The sequence below is a fragment of the Solanum lycopersicum genome, chromosome 1 (genome assembly GCF_036512215.1).
Source record: "Solanum lycopersicum chromosome 1, SLM_r2.1".
NCBI classification, from domain to species: Eukaryota; Viridiplantae; Streptophyta; class Magnoliopsida; order Solanales; family Solanaceae; genus Solanum; species Solanum lycopersicum.
Window position 1 is genome coordinate 6,024,088 of NC_090800.1, and position 16,855 is coordinate 6,040,942.

At 33.0% G+C, this 16,855-nt stretch overlaps 2 protein-coding genes across 3 annotated transcripts; one reads left to right on the top strand and one right to left on the bottom strand.

Annotated features, from left to right (window-relative positions):
- Nucleotides 1-3,083: 3,083 nt before the first annotated feature.
- LOC101253611 (protein GAMETE CELL DEFECTIVE 1, mitochondrial) lies at nt 3,084-8,124 on the bottom strand. Of its 2 annotated transcripts, none has more exons than XR_011220497.1 (3): nt 7,546-8,124; nt 5,800-6,155; nt 3,084-3,876 (listed from the first exon to the last, which is right to left on the bottom strand). XR_011220497.1 is itself a non-coding variant. In XM_004228349.5 (3 exons), the coding sequence occupies exons 1-3, from the start codon at nt 8,085-8,087 to the stop codon at nt 3,658-3,660; spliced, it is 945 nt and encodes a 314-aa protein (XP_004228397.1). In that variant the 5' UTR covers nt 8,088-8,123; the 3' UTR covers nt 3,084-3,657. The 2 variants fall into 2 exon arrangements, 1 of the variants encoding a protein (XP_004228397.1); XM_004228349.5 differs by having other exon boundaries at nt 5,972-6,155; nt 7,546-8,123.
- A 4,604-nt stretch (nt 8,125-12,728) lies between these two features.
- On the top strand, nt 12,729-15,631 carry LOC101253011 (small ribosomal subunit protein uS4y). Its single transcript, XM_004228347.5, has 3 exons — nt 12,729-12,895; nt 14,164-14,545; nt 15,221-15,631. Exons 1-3 carry the CDS (start codon nt 12,868-12,870, stop codon nt 15,402-15,404), a joined length of 594 nt encoding a protein of 197 aa, XP_004228395.1. The 5' UTR covers nt 12,729-12,867; the 3' UTR covers nt 15,405-15,631.
- Nucleotides 15,632-16,855: the final 1,224 nt, after the last annotated feature.

Genomic DNA, 16,855 nt, shown 5'->3' on the forward strand with positions numbered 1-16,855 from the left:
TTATTGAAATAGAATTTTTTAAAATTAAATTTAACTGTCACGTGTGACATGTCATTGTTTCATTGGTACACCTGCTATGCATTTGCGTTTCAACTACACATAACTATTAAACATTTTGTGATGACATGGCAGCATATGTGTAGTACACACATGAAAAAATGAAAGGGTATCATTTAATCAAAAAAATAATAATTTTATTTAAAAAAAAAATTAGCATCTCTTCATCTTCTTCTTTGACTCAACCACCATTGGAATCAACTTCTCACCACCACAATCATCGGTGTTCCACCATTAAAGTTCATTCCATTTTTTCACGAGCTGCAATCATTCTTCTTCTCTATGCCACCTTGTTTTTTGATTAAATATGTGTCACCATATCCACAGTGCTCTTTTCCTTTATTTTTTCGGTCATCTTCTTCCCCTTTTTTTCAGACCATCATCTTCTTTCTCCTTTTTTACCAGCCATCGAACACCACCTCATTTTTTTTCAAATTTATCATCGTCAATATCTTTTTTTCTTTTTAGCTTTTCAAACAATCAATCACAAATTTTAATTTGTTCAACGGAAAAGGGCCTAAAATACCCTCGAAGTATTAAAAATGGTACACAATTACCCCCCATCCACCTATTGGCCTCCAAATACCCTTCACATCCACCTTTGGGTCCAAATTTACCCCTTCATTAACGGACCAAAATTAAAAATAATTAAATAATAAGTTTTAATTACGTGCAATCAACCATTGGTTGCAATTTAATTATTTAAAATAATTTTAAACTCACCCATTACCCACCCATTTTAACTAAACCCGCCCCACTTGACCCAATTTTTAAAAAAAAACATCTAATTAAAATATCCTAAAACCTTATTCCTCCAATTTTTACAACTTCCATCGACTCCATTATCTTCATTTTCTTCTTCATCGACATTTTGAAGTTCTTTAGAAAAAGAATCAACCAAAATTTTCAAAAATTGTTCTACAATATGCTGTAAACAATTCTCCCTCACAATATAGGCACCATATGTGTGTGACAAAATAAAACGAATTTCCAAAATGTGTCATAATCTTCAATGACTAACTTGACCATGTTCTAGCAGATAAACATTAACTTCTCAGTTTTAGGTTGTTTACTGCCTGAGAAGTTAAAGGTACAAGCACTATTACAGCTGATGAGTCACTTGGTCTATGTGGGCAAAACTCATGTCGACGATGATAAATGATTTCATTATCCAAATTGGTTTCAGGTGTGACACTTACAATCGACCATGTACCCTTGCTGGTTAATGGTCCAATTTTCACAACTTCCATCGACTCGAAATTGCAGGATGAAGAAGAAGAAGAAGACAATGGAGTCGATGGAAGTTGTGAAAATTGGAGGAATAAGGTTTTAGGGTATTTTAATTAGATGTTTTTTTAAAAAATTGGGTCAAGTCGGGCGGGTTTAGTTAAAATGGGTCGGTAATGGGTGAGTTTAAAATTATTTTAAATAATTAAATTACAACCAATGGTTGAGTGCCACGTAATTAAAAATTATTATTTAATTATTTTTAATTTTGGTCCGTTAATGAAGGGGTAAATTTGGACCCAAAGGATGTGAAGGGTATTTGGGGGCCAATAGGTGGATGGGGGTAATTGTGTACCATTTTCAATACTTCGAGGGTATTTTAGGCCCTTTTCCGTTTGTTCAATAGAAAAAACAATGCCACCAATCATCTTTTTCTTTATATCAAATCAACTCAAACATGTATTAAATCTAAGCTTAAAAATAAAATTAATTATATAAAAAGAAGTAGAAAAACTTAGGTAATTTAAGTGTTTTTTAAAAAAAAAAAAGGAGGAAAAAGATGAAGTTAGGGTGGTGGGGGGGAGGAGGGAGCAAGTCTGAGCGGAGGCAGGAACATACATACTTTAGGATTTTATTTTTTTAATTATAATTATTTTCGAGCACAAAAGACAGATTGCTTTTTTTTAAGACACGTGGCTTCTTTTAATTAATTAGTTTGTCATGTCATGGCAAGTGCATCACACACAATAGATATAAATTTCATAAGGTTAAAGTGTTCAATAGGTAATATCCCTAGTTGAGGTGTTTAAATGAATTATACGAATAACTTTAGATGGCCGCAGATGACTTACTATTATGCATATGTATTTGTATTTGAATTCATATATAATTGAATTGAGTAGTTAAAACATTTGTATTTGTAAATCCAATCTCTCACTTGCTTTATACAAACAGAAATTATACATTATAGTTGTATAATTTGTATTTCTATAAAGCGATAAAGAGAGACAAAAGAGAACTGGGCAGTGAAAGATTTGTATTTGTATATCCCGTCTCTCTCGTTTTATACAAAAACAAATCTATTATAAAGTGAGAGAGAGAGAGATTGACAGAAGCGAGAGAGAGACTGGGCAGGGAGAGAAGAGAGATGGGAAGAAATGATTGAAAAAGAGGAGAATGGCGAGCCAGATTTCGAAGAAAGGGGAGAGAGGCGAGAGAGAATGTAATTACAGCGAGAAGTTTTAAATTGTTATTAATGTAAACTATAATCATATTAACTAATTAACTAATATATATTTACATAACTGAATATTTTTCCCTTGTTCAAATGAATGAACAAATTGAGAACTTTTCATCTCTTATTGATTAGTATCCAAAGTCTATAAAGAACAACTACTTCAAACCCTCTCAAGTTCTCTATCTAAAGGACCAGTTCCTACTCAGTGTTGCCATTTTTAGTTGAAGCGAACTGCTCAAGTTAGTTATCTTAGGATTGTTTGATATGAAGGATAATATTAAATAGTCCTGAAATAATATTACAGTACCACTTAATTTGTTGTTTAATTGGCAAGTTCAAAATAACTTATTTCGAGATTAATAATTTGCACCGAGATAAGTTATCCCTCCCCTTGAATGATATAGTAACCCGATATGAAATAAGTAAATGACAAAAATCTTTTTTTCAACCTTTTGTTAATCACTATTTACATTTATGAAGGGCATTTTTGTAAACAAATATCTATTATTTTGAATACAACAAACCAAACATTCAATAAAATATAATCCCATCATAACTAATCTCATCACAAATCTCATCATAACTTGAATTGAAATCAAACGATCCCTTACAGTTTCATTACTTGAGTTGAAGGTCTATCGAGAATAATCTAGCTCTACCTTCAAAAAATAGGTAAGACTAGATAAATACTACCCTCCTCGAACCCCACTTCTAACAATTATGTTATTGCTCCTCAACAATCGACTAGAGCCAAGTGTCAATCACATCTCACCCAGCTTTGGGGCATGATAGTCTATCATGCTCAAGTTCTTCAATTGCCGGATCAATGGACAGTGAGTATCCTGAACATAAAAAGGCACATGGCCTTATTTTTTTTTGTTATCCACCTGGTGTTCGGAGCTCGCAATGGAGTCCTGACTAAATCTAGATTGTGCGATACAGGGCCCTTCTGGTTAATAATGCAAATACAATAAAACTTATCTAGATTCTAGATGAATATGAAAATAATTTCCAATAGGGCCTATGAAAATTTTTTTGTTAATTCAATAGAACATACAAGTTCAACACTAATTTTCAACATGCATACTCAGATTTGGCAATGTCACTCTGTTCCAAGAAAAAGAATTTACAAAATGCTACCTCCTTTCAGTCCTCCCTCGATTAGAGGGGAAAGTAGTGTTTGACGATGTTTCTTCCTCCCTGAAAGGTCGAGTTGATGCATCTGCTATACTAGGTAACCTTGAAACACTACCCTTCCCTTTTCTGGCATTTGGACCGATCTCCTCTATCATATACTTCCAACCGTCTATAGGCCTCCTCCGACTAAATATATGGGTTTTAATAAAACTGGCAATCTGCATAATCAACATTTATGCAGCATTAGAAACAAGAGCAAATAATACATCGCACTGTTTCACTATCCAATGTCAAAGCCTTATAAATCAGACTAATATTCTTTTACTAATTTGCTATTATCCATTAGCGAACAGAATCATAATTCACAGAGGAATAGTGAGTACATGTTAAAATGAACACATTAAAAGATACAGATTTTCTTTAGAAAATTGTCAAGTATAGTCCAAAGATTTATACTTTTTACAACTGTAGTGCTAGCTTGCAAGCTCCTCCACTAATTCCAGGGGGCACCTACTATCTCCCACCAGTACATGATAACTCTCTCCACAAAGGCTTGGATGGATGAGAAGAAATCACCCAGAATTTTGTCGTAGCTAGGATTTGAACATGAGACCTCATGGTTCTCAATCCACTTCCTTGACCACCACCCCTTTGGGTGATAGGCAGAAGATAATTCAAAATGAGGTCTATCAAACATAAGAGAAACACGTAGCTATATTCTTGTCTACGAATAACTCACAAGTAACCATTCAAGTACCAAAATATCCTGGAATTGTGCAACTGACAAGAATGTGATGGAACTGGCTTAGAGGACATGAAATGAGAGAATCAAGTATTTGTTCAAGCTTGTATTGAGAAAGAAGCAACAACATACCCGGTGAAATCTCACAAGTGAGGTCTGGGGAGGATAGAATATAGGCGGACCTTAGACCTTACCACTACCCTGTGTGAAGAGTGGAAGATTTCATGAAAAAAGGTGTCAAGCCATCATGCTACTAAGTTATCCACCAACCACCGATTTTATTGATCAATAACATACTAGTATGACAAGGCAATGTAAACATACTCGGTGAATGATGTAAAGCTAGGATCGAAAATAGAGCATAGACTAGCTATCAGAAATGACTAGCTCCAAAGAGAATGATTACCACCAAAGATGTGAACCTCCAAGAAGATGAATAGGAAGGGAGTTCAGAGGGCTATATTTGGTCAAAAAGATTTGTTGAGGGCACTTACCTTTTCACTAGTAATGGAGGAAGAGTAGAACAAAAGTTTTTCCCCCTAAATGTACACTGCTCAGAGGACATACCACATTGGTGACATTCATATAAAAGGGAAGTAGTAGTTAAAGGAATATAGACCAAGGAATGTGGTAGTGCAACTTATGGAAACTCTATGCAGAGAGATCCACTGAGATACGACAATGTAAAGGTATCCCAATGCTTCGCAAGAAAAGCTTGAGTGACTAGAAAAGCCAATCTCAGAGGAATATTCAGTATTGGCTCTACAATGTAAGAGGAAAAGGCTCCAAAGATCAGACAGTTTTCACTTTGCCAACATCAAAGGCTGCTGGAAAATTATTAGGCAGAACATTCTGGTAGCCCTCCAACATTTTATGACATAAAAGATTTTAATAGAACAATAATTTATGCCTTGCCTCGAGAACTAATGGAGCACCTAGTAGAGGAGATGGTAAGCTTAATATCTTGCTTGTTTTTTATTCTTCTTTTTCATTTCATAAACTGTTGTGGAAGACTGGAAGTGACTTATACAAAAACAAATATTATGAAGTGATGGATAATGACTGAAATTTTATCACTCCTTCAGGTTCAATGTCTTCATCAAAGACAAGTCCTGGATGGTCAACAGAAAAATACACTTCTAGTTCAACTCTTGAAATCTTTGGACGAGTTAGCTGTTTAATGTTAATAAGTAGCACATCTTGCACCACTTGGTCTGTGTAGTTAAAAGGATTTTGATACCTTTCTTATCAAGGGTAAGAGATAAAAGGGAAAGAAAAAAAGGAGGATCTAGGCAAACTAGTATGCTTGTGGGAAAAAGACATATATCTAACCAAGGATTACTGATTCAGCAGATCTAACAAGAAGTTCGTCCAGAAACCAACAACAACAGTAGCATACCTAGTGGAATCCCACAAGTGAGGTCTGGAGAGGGTAGAGTGTACACACACCTACCACTACTTCAGAGAGGTAGAGAGGCTGTTTCCGAAAGACTCCAGCTCGAGTGCAGTAAATCCAAGTACAAAGAAGACGGAAATCATCTGAAAACCAAAAGGTTGAATATACCACAAACCTGGAATTTGTTAAATGCAATTCGGCGTTCAAATTCTTGGACTAAGATATCTTCTTCTCTTTGTGACATCTCCCATATATTCCCATCTTGTGTTTTTGAAGTCGTTTCCCAGCCATCAGGTTTGTTTTTGAACTCAGAAGTTGTGTTCGAATTGTTTGAGTCATCATTAGGTGAATCAAAAATCCTGAATATACAGAGTGTAGTGAAATCAGCAAGATATGGCAGGTGGTCATGGTATAAATCTTAGCCTCATAAGTTATTTATCATTAAATTACAATGTTGTTACACCTCCCCACCCCTCCTAAAAAAATAGAGAAGTAGAAGGCCAATACAACAGACAAAAAGTTCAAATTCAACCAACAGCATAATATAAACAAATCAGTATATTTTGACGAATTAGTAAAATTCCGTACCATCTAGCTTGACCATATGTTCAAAATCATCATGATATTAGATCAAATAGTAGATCTAACATTGACCAAGCATGCAAAAAAAATAGCCAGAAATGAAAATAGAGAAAAACATAAAATTGGCACACTTTAATACCATGCTACTAATCTAAACTATCAAAATAAGTCTATAGCTGCAAGTCTATTACTTACGGTCTGCTTTAATCATCAGTCTCTTTCAAGGCAATGTTTTAGTATAGGTAGTTGAAAAACTTCTGTCTCGCCAAAATAAAGATGTATTTACACCTATAGGATATGTCGAGATTCTTATATAGGAAAAAGGTCCAGTAAATCCCTTAGCATTAGGTTTAACCAAATGGCTCGTACAGTAAATGTATGCTAAAGGTCTCAAAAAAATCTCCACATAATAGACGTCAATTTATCCAAGTCACTAACTCTAAATTCTAAATCCACCTCTAGAAGAACTATTAAGACTCACAATCACATGCAAAATAGTTAAAGATCTAATTAAGAATCAATTCAAATCCACATCAAATAAACACAGTCAACTATATTAATCGATGATCAACTATGCCGCAATACAAACTATTTATGGTCGGTTAGATGAATCATTACATCCATAAGCACAGTCGATCACCATAAAACTATGCATCAAACCTACTTATCCTACCGAGAAAAAGAAAAAAAGAACCTACTTATCCCAAAAAAGAAAGATAAAAGACAATGCCTCATTTCCCAAACTATTTGGGTTCGACTATGAGTTTTCTATATCCATAAGCACAGATTTATGAATCAACAATCAACCACGCCACAACCCTATCATAAATGCATTAAATTATATTGATCAATGATCAACTACAACCCAATCTCAAACTACTTGTATATCTTCTATATTATAGCACAGACAATTATATCAATTAACGAGCAACTATGTCTCAACCTCAAACTAGTTGGAGTTCACTGCATGAATCTTATATATCCCCATATGCACAAACAATTATATCAATCAATGACCTATTACGCCTCAATTCCAAACTAATTGTGGTCTATGTATCCTCTATTTCCATAAGCATAGTCCACTACAATATATATTCATGAATTTTAAACCCAAAACCAAAAAAAAAATCAAATAAATAGCATTAAAAGGTGCGACTTTGATCATACTCTGAGCAGCTATCGAGAAGTTTTTCAATATCATCACCATTGCCACTACCACCAATAGAATCCCCAAGCTTAGCCTCTTCCATCTTCTCAATTTCCTTCAACCACAAACCCGCATGAACTCTCTGCTTCTTCAACCTATAATCCTTCTTTATATTCTCCAAACTATAAAGCGAACTTCCATTTTCGTTCATAACTATGCCCTCACTGCTATTTTTCTGCTTCCCCTTTCTTAAGTGCCAATTCTCATTCATATCCTCCACAAAGGCTTTAGTTTCCGCATCAACTTCCGAAACTCTAGGCTCAATTTGGGTAATTTCAGTAGTGTTGCTAGTGTCGTCAGGAAGTGCAAAATTTACGTCGGCTTCCCATGGAGCTCGATTCTTTCCAGAAAGGTCGTCGGGAAGCCACGCAGCTTCCCAGGCGTCGTTCCATTCGTCGTTGCCACTTTTGGTCGACAACCGCCGGCGGACGGCGGCGAAGAAGGTGGGGTTTATGAGGGGTTCTTTGAGAAAGGTTGATGAGAGTTTGCGGATCGGGTTCATTAGAAAATGGTCTGGGATTGAAAAGGGGCTTGAGGAGAACAAGGAATTTTTATATTTAAAAGGGAAAAATAATATTAATAAATTAATATTTATGTTTGGTGAGTTATTGGCTAATATCATTTCACAATTATGACCGAAATTGAATGTATATTCTTATATTTATCAAAGTGAAAAGAAATTATTAGTATGCTATCAAAAAAATAATAAGATTTATTCTTTAATCTATTTTTGTTAAAAAACTGATTGAACTAATAAAAGAAAATGATCACGTCTTGGCCACGATAAGAAGATCAAAATTTCTAAAAAAAATAAAAATATGAATAGAAATGAATCTTTTCATTCTCAGAATCTAAATTTTATGTATTGTTAGTTTATACGTTTTTTGCATCATCAAGTAAATTGACTTGCAACAATATATAAGTTTTGAAATACTTATACCGTATATGGTTAGAAAGATTATGTAAAAATATGTCATTTTAAAAATATTATGTTCAACAATTTAATTATTTTCTTTAATAAAATATTTAGGAATTATGTACTATATATACAATGCAATTTGCATTTTATATCATGTATAGAAATGATAAAAATTTAGTGAAATTATGTAGGCGTAAACGGTTATGAAAATAAAAAACACAATTACTTTATTCTAAAATTTTGAAGTTGGAGGATTTGGCCATATTTTTACAAAAAATATTTAGAATTTGAATATATATTTTTTTTAATATGATTTAAACCCTCAATTTCTAAAAATTAAAAAAATCACTTAACTTGACTAGCTTGTTAATGTGTATATTCATTAGACATGGTACATTTTTTATTGGTGGATTGAGTTTCTTTAAAAAATAGATAGAAGAATGAATTTTATAACTTTTTGGATAGTTCAAGGATACTTTTTATTCACTTATATAATAGAAGGATATACTTTATGTTTAGGTCATACTTCAAAAATGATTTTAGTAAAAAATCATATGTTTGTTTATAAATTAAAGTTATTTCATTACTGCCAAAAAAATGAAATATATTTTTGTTGTTTTTCAAAGACACTTGAAATATATGTGTCATCTGGCTGTCAAATATCTTTGTCATCCATCTATTGACTCTCAAATACCATGTCATCTGCATTTGGGTCCAATATTAACCATTTTTATAGAGGATTATCATTTAAATTTTTTTTTTAAAAATGTGTAGTGATTATCTATTGGCTACATTTAATTACTTAAATGAATTTTAAAAACTCACTTATTATTAATCATACCCGACACAAATTGACTACAATTGACTCGAGTTAACTATATTCAACTCAAACTAGCTATACTCGCCGATATATTTAGCTATTTGATTTAAAATATTACACCCTTCATTCCTAACATTTCGCTTCATCTTCCAACCTTACTTTCCGAATATATTTGCCCACAATATTGATAAACACTACCTAAATACAGACATGTATCACCATGAAAGATCACGAGTGTTTTGGTGATTATTAATGGTGATACATTTGTGCATTTAGATAGTGTTTCTTTAGATTGTAGGCGAATACTACAAATTAGTTTCGCATAACGAAATTGTTTGAAAATTCAGGTTACGATAAAAATGCTTAGAAGGAACCTGTTCCTCCGAATAGACACTTGTTTTCCCAAAAGACACAATGATTTTGGAAAGATATATCTGAACAGATGTGTTCACACTCTTATTCTAACAGACGCGTTTCTTGTTGCAATTGGCTATAAATAAATAGATTTCTCTTATTTTTAAACAATGAAAATTTTCTCTCTTTTGCATACATTTTCTTACAAATCAAATTGTCGAACGACCAAGTCTCTCTTGTTGCTATTTTTTGAGTTCGCTGAGATTATTGAATATTGAGGTGTCACTACTTCTTTAATAGTTAATTCATTTTATCTTGGGAGGAATCAATCTAAATTCTCGAGTACCTGAGTGAATTAAATTTCTTACGGATAACAATGAGTTGTGTGGACTCAGATTATTTATTTTCTATTTCTGTTTTTACTGACCTGAATACAGGAGATAACACATGTACGTAAATATATTTATATATGAAAGATGTGTTAAAATTAATATATAAATATATTTTGTAACACTTTTCAAATATAAATATAACTTAGGTCTTAGGCCTTTGGTGACTCGACGACTTTGAGTTCTTGCTCTTCAATTATCCTTTAATTAGTTAGATTAAAAATTAAAAGTTACTATAATGAATACTTCATCAAACAACACGATAAAACCTATGCAAGCACTCCTATTTAATGTTTATAATCAAACAACACGACAACAAGGTTTTACATTCTTAACATTTTGGTGAAGAACTAAAGTGCTTCTTCAAATACATACATGTGAAAGAAATATTTTAATAATATTATATATTGAAGTGATAGTTTAGAAGTGAAAAAATATGAAATTTAATTGAATCGTATCGACACCAAATAAAAAATCGATATGATTTAAATGATTTTAAAAATCCAATTTTAGTTATATACACTATAAAATATCAAAAAAAAATCTAATTTTCGATCATGTTAAAATAATCTTGATTTTCCGCTTTGTATGTCATAGAGTCTCTCAAAATCAATGAAATATCATAATAAAGAATAACTCTATCATAAAATTATTTTTAGTGATTGCGAGTGTTGATTTGGAAAACTTTCACCCACTTAAAAATAATTAATTACTCTCCTTAGCTATAGTTTGATAATTACAATTTGCAGCTACATGTTATATGGAGGAGAGAGGCAAGCGAGACTGGAAGAGAGAGGAGAGAGGCCAGAGAGAGGGGGAAAGAGTAGGAGAAAGGTGAATTATATATGTATATTGGTTAGATAATGTATATTATACATATGATTTTGTATATATGGCAAGAGAGATTGGGAGAGGGAGGAAGAGGCGAGCGAGACTGGGAGAGGGAGGAAGAGGCGAGGAGATCGAGAGAGGGAGAAGAGAGGCGAGTGAGAGAGGGCAGAGGGCTGGAGAGAGGTGAATTGTATATGTATATAATTGTATATTATACATATACATTTGTATATAGGGCAAGCGAAATTGGGAGGGAGGAGAGAGGTGAGCGAGATTGGGAGAGGGAGGAGAAAGGCGAGCGAGAGAAGGAAGAGAGTGGGAGAGAGGTGAATTGTATATGTATATAGGTTAAATAAATGTATATTATACATATGTATTTGTATATTCTGGCGAATTATACATATACAAACATGACTAATTATACAAATTCAGAGTCAGCCCACATAATTATTGTATAATGTTAGTTGTGAGTGGTAATCATAGCAAACTATAACTATGATGAGTAATTAAATAGTATAAATTTGCTTTGTTGCGTAATTTTTACTTATTTATAACATTATAAATAAGTTTAGTTAGTTCAATCAATAATTGATCATTTAATCATCGATTTATTGAGAAGAGACAAACTAAGAAAGTTAATTTTCTAACCAATCTTACTTCATAAATTTATTAATGTGCCTGATAAATAAGCTGTGATAATATTTTGTATTTCTTGTTTTTCTATAAAATTTATACTAAAATTTGACAAACGTTATAAATTAAAAGAGTAGTTCAAAGGAAGAATATAATAAAAAGGGAAAATTGTATATAATAGCAAACTAATAACCTAAAATAAATGAAGTAGCTAGGGTTTGATTTAATTGTGCTCCATAGCAAACGTTACCCAAAGTTTGCCAGACGCCTCTCTCCCAAAAATCTCGCTCGCCACTCTCCCTTTGCTCGCCTCTCTCGCTTTATACACAAAAGTGTATAAATTCTGTTTCTGTTTTGTATAAAGCGAGAGAAAATTGTATATACACATGCAAAAACATATATCTTCGTGTTAAACACTTAATTATACAATTTACACTTTTACTTCAATTCAATTGTAGACAAATGCAAATTTTATACAAATATTGCAGAGAAAAAGGCCAACGAATTATACAATTGCGAATCATACAATTACAGTGAAATACATTTTGCTCTAGCTTTATACAACAGAATTGTATATATTGTGTTTCTGTTTTTGTATAAAGAAAGAGAAAAACATATATCTTCCTGCTATACACTTATAATTATGCAATATACATACATTTTAATTCGATTAAATTGTGTGCAAAGCAAATTTTATAAAAATATTGCAGCGAATTATACAATTGTGCATTATACAATTGCAGTGAAATAGGATAGCGAATTATACAATTGCACAACAGGCCTGCGAATTATACAATTTAGGCCAACGAATTATACAATTGTATATGTATAGCGAATTATACAGTTTTGTGTTTGCTATGGAGAGCAATTATGCAAACTTTGCTATAACATACAAATATGAATTTTTTGTTTGCTATATGTGAAAGTTGTCCTAATAAAAATAACACCCACTAATTTATACAACTATGACTACATTTTAAAAATATGACCACTGTCTTGAAATTTCAGATTTCAAATTTATTATTATTATATCCAAGTTATTATCGTTCAATTTTTATTTTATTATATGTGAAAGTTACTCTATCTGAAATGAATTTTTTTTTTGGCTATTTGTGAAATTTTCTCAGGAATATAATATGATGAGTGACTTAAGTTGTAATCACTATACATACGCCCAAATATTGGGCTTAATGTTCAACAAAGGCCCGTTAGGGTTTTGTCGGAGGAAAATATATATATAGAAATTTGTAAACTTTAAAACCCTTGTGTAATTTACCCTTCGCCATTTCTGTTCTCTTCAGCAGATCGGCGACGACGGTGCCGGTGACCGGAAAGTATGGTGCATGTTTCCTTTTACCGCAACTGTAAGTATTCAATTTTGTATAAATCCATTCTCTTTCCTTATTCCTATGCAATGTGTATGCCAAATGTCCCAATAATAAACGATGAATCTTCATTGATTTTGTTTCTGAGATGCTAAATGTCTCTAGGTATGTTGTTTTGCTGTTCTAGTTTGGTTTTAGATAGTAGAGAGCCTGATCCTTGATCTTAGAATGCACATTTTAAAGATACGTTGATAACTCTATTCATATATATGTCGAGCTGAATCGTATATACAGTTGATAATACATATGTCGAGCTGAATCGTATATACAGTTGATAGAATAGTCATAACTGTAACTCTGTGGTGTAGGAATTTTAGCTGTTCTGTAAAAAGTTAAGTTATTAGCTCAGCCTTGTGCAAGTTTTTAGTCTGTTGCTCTTATCCTGTTTTGTATATCTGCAACTTAAGAAAAGAAAAGCTTTTATCTTTGTTTAGAAACAACCGTTTTGACTTTGTCATATACTTGACAGAAAATGTAGAATGATGAGCAATTTAGTTGGAATACTGTAGAGTGTAGTTTTATATGCAGTGAGAAATTAAATTCAATTAAAAAAGGATTGGATACTTGGTCATTGTCCAATTCAGCTTGGTTCTGTTGGTGATTAGATGCACTGTCTTGTATATAAATTTGAAGGTCGTGATGATGTTCTTGGTTGGTCGAGATATATAATTGAAAAGTTTGAATTTTTGTTGTGATTCTATTAGTTAATCACATTGTATTAGACCACCATTTCTTAATGATTAGCTGAGAATAGGATATGTGTGCATCACCATTCTTTGATAATCTAGTAGTCTTTAAAGATGATTTTATTAGGAGCAATTATTCATATTCATAGGGGTGATACTAAGTAGTTACGATTGAGGCTCAGTCTTGTTGTTGCCGTAAAGTATTCTCTTAGGAGTTTCTTTTGGTTTGTTTCAGAGGTTTGTTTGTCAAGAACGTTATAACTATGGGATCTAGAAATCCTCTTGTGTTGGAGACCCTAATTAGCCGTATGAGACAATTGGTTGAGTTTTGGAATAAAATCGCTCTAAGGGAGTAAATGAATAGAGAGGATTCAAGCAATCAAGCCAAATAAATTGGGAAGTAATGAGCAGCAGCATTTTTTATACGTGTCTCTGGAGATAATTACCATTGTCTGCAGTTTCTATTTTTGCTATTCTATGTAGAAGTTAATGTTGTATCCATAATGTGTTGCTTTTGACATTTATTATCCATGCTTTCTTAACCTTTGATGTATAATTCAGATGGGAAGACCTTTAAGAAGCCTCGACGCCCTTATGAGAAGGAGCGATTGGATGCAGAGTTGAAGCTTGTTGGAGAATATGGGCTGAGGTGCAAGAGAGAGCTTTGGAGAGTTCAGTATGCCTTGAGCCGTATCAGAAATGCTGCAAGAATGCTTCTGACCTTGGATGAGAAAGATCCACGCCGTATTTTTGAAGGTGAAGCACTCTTAAGAAGAATGAACAGATACGGATTATTGGATGAGAGCCAGAACAAGCTTGATTATGTCTTAGCCCTCACTGTTGAGAACTTTCTTGAGCGTCGTCTCCAAACCCTCGTCTTCAAGACTGGCATGGCCAAGTCAATCCACCATGCTAGAGTGCTCATTCGACAAAGGCATATCAGGTATTAACATATTACAGTTTTAGTGACACAATTCAAATATATAACTTCATTTTTTCGTTGTAACATCTCTGAAGGCCCACTAAGATGCCTCACCTTGACACAATAATTCCTAGTCTGATGCTGCTTAGGATCAGTATGCATTTTGTGAAGATTGTTGATCTGTACTTTTGAGAGGTTTAACTTGTCTTGATTTTGGAAGTATCATTTAACTCAATAACCTATGATTATCATTGTGCAAATTCTTACGAAAATAAGCCATATAGTTGCAATAAAGTTGTGGGTACTTGCACAAAATGAAATACGTTGCAGTATGTTAAACTGTTTTTCGTACTTTCCACTTTTGAATTTTTTTAATCCAAGGAAATGAAAGTAAGAATTGTGTGTCAAACAATTGTTATTGTTTGTGTAGTGTTGGCAGATCAAAATTATGAAAGCTTGGACGGGTTCTAAAGAAATTAATTTCATGAAAGCTTGAATGACCGTATTTTTCAGAAGTATGGGAATAGACTCCAATCAGCTTAGGTCAATCACCCTGAGGTGTTGGGTTCCTTCTGATATCTTTGTACTCCATGATTTTATCTAACACTTTTGCTTGGCCTGCATTTTAGATTTTGTCGGTCTCACTTTGGTACGTGAAATATTTTTCCAGAGTCTAATGATATGTTTGTCATGCAGAGTTGGTAGGCAGGTGGTGAACGTTGCTTCTTTCATGGTGAGAGTGGACTCCCAGAAGCACATTGACTTCTCTCTCACCAGTCCTTTCGGTGGTGGTCGCCCTGGAAGAGTGAAGCGAAAGAACCAGAAATCTGCTGCAAAGAAAGCAGCTGGTGGTGATGGAGACGAGGAAGATGAAGAATAAACTCTTGTGTTTATTTGTGTTTGGATGTTTCACTTCTGCCTATGTTGTGTACTTTCTTGTTTTATGTTTTTTTTTTTTTTGCAATTTAATCTACCTTTAATATATTAGAAATGGTTTTGACAGAGGTGGAGAAGAAATTGAGTTTGGATTTAGCACTTGTCAAGTACTCAGTTAGACTTTGGTCTAAATTTATAATATTGAATCAACAGACCTGATATTTAAAGAAATTTTGTCTTGGATAAAATATTTAGGTTTTCTTTGGATCTATTTCTGTACATATAACATTGCAAATTATCTTAGAGTAATGGAGGTTGATTTGATAAATCTTTGATTTAAAGAAAAAACTCTAAAGCAGTCTCAAAAAATTAATTGAAGGAAGTACAAATAGCAACATATAATAGCAGAACAATAATAACAATTTTTGATGGCAACAGAACTATTTTACAAAAATAACACCAAAATTTACGGATATTAATAATAATCTTAATAAAATGAATGAGGCTACTTCAGAAATACAAAGCGATTTATATAAAGGGAGTCGAAACTTAAAATAGTGACAAAAATATCATATACATACAAAACACCCCTCAGAAAGCAAGACTTGTGACCTTTTGGCTAAGCTATTAGAAAGTCAAAATACTACATAATTTTTTTTATTAAAAAGTAAACATTGATAAGAATTTAAAATAAGAACTACAATAATACAATTAGTACTATCACAAACATCAACTGATCCAAGCAAGATAATATTACAAGACCTACTAACTTTCTATCCTAATACGAGTCCTCCACACCCTTTTAAATATCTGGGGTCACGTCATCGATACTTGAAGCTGTGTTATATCCGGTCTTATCACCTCTCCCTTTTACTTCTTCAACCTATATCTGTCTCTCCTTGTACTCTCTAACCAACCTCTTACACATTCTCACTGATGTGTTTATTCGTTTCAGATGTCCAAACCATTTCAGTCTCACTTTCCTTGTCTTATGAGGCCACACCCACGTTATCCCGAATGCTCTTATTTATAACCACACATCCATTTCAACATCCTTATCTCTGCAACATATATTTTCTGGACATGAAATTTCTTGACCGACCAACACTTAGTTCCATACAACAATGTCATTCTAACCATCACTCTATAGAATTTACCTTTGAATTTCCGTGAGATTTTTTTAATGATAATAATATTTTTTTAAAAAATAGAAAAGTAAAATTATCAAACTGAAAATTTCAATACTGTATCATGCACACCCTAATGCTAGGTATCAATTGAGAATGATATTGGCTAATGGGATGACCCAATAAGTAATAATAGAGGGTTCCTAGACCAAATTAAACTATTAGCACTAATGTATTTTTAGGCCAAATATTATCGCATAATACTTTTGTTCAATTTCGTACTCATTTTGTTCCATATTAAATGAATTTTGGGGCCTTTTGTGTTCGA

Coding starts and splice junctions, on each gene's coding strand:
- LOC101253611 (XM_004228349.5), bottom strand. CDS start 8,087: ATGAACCCGATCCGCAAACTCTCATCAACCTTTCTCAAAGAACCCCTC. Junction 6,156..7,545: donor CTTCTCGATAGCTGCTCAGA/GTATGATCAAAG, acceptor CTGTATATTCAG/GATTTTTGATTCACCTAATG. Junction 3,877..5,971: donor TTGCATTTAACAAATTCCAG/GTTTGTGGTATA, acceptor TTGATTATGCAG/ATTGCCAGTTTTATTAAAAC.
- LOC101253011 (XM_004228347.5), top strand. CDS start 12,868: ATGGTGCATGTTTCCTTTTACCGCAACT. Junction 12,896..14,163: donor TGTTTCCTTTTACCGCAACT/GTAAGTATTCAA, acceptor TGTATAATTCAG/ATGGGAAGACCTTTAAGAAG. Junction 14,546..15,220: donor ATTCGACAAAGGCATATCAG/GTATTAACATAT, acceptor TTTGTCATGCAG/AGTTGGTAGGCAGGTGGTGA.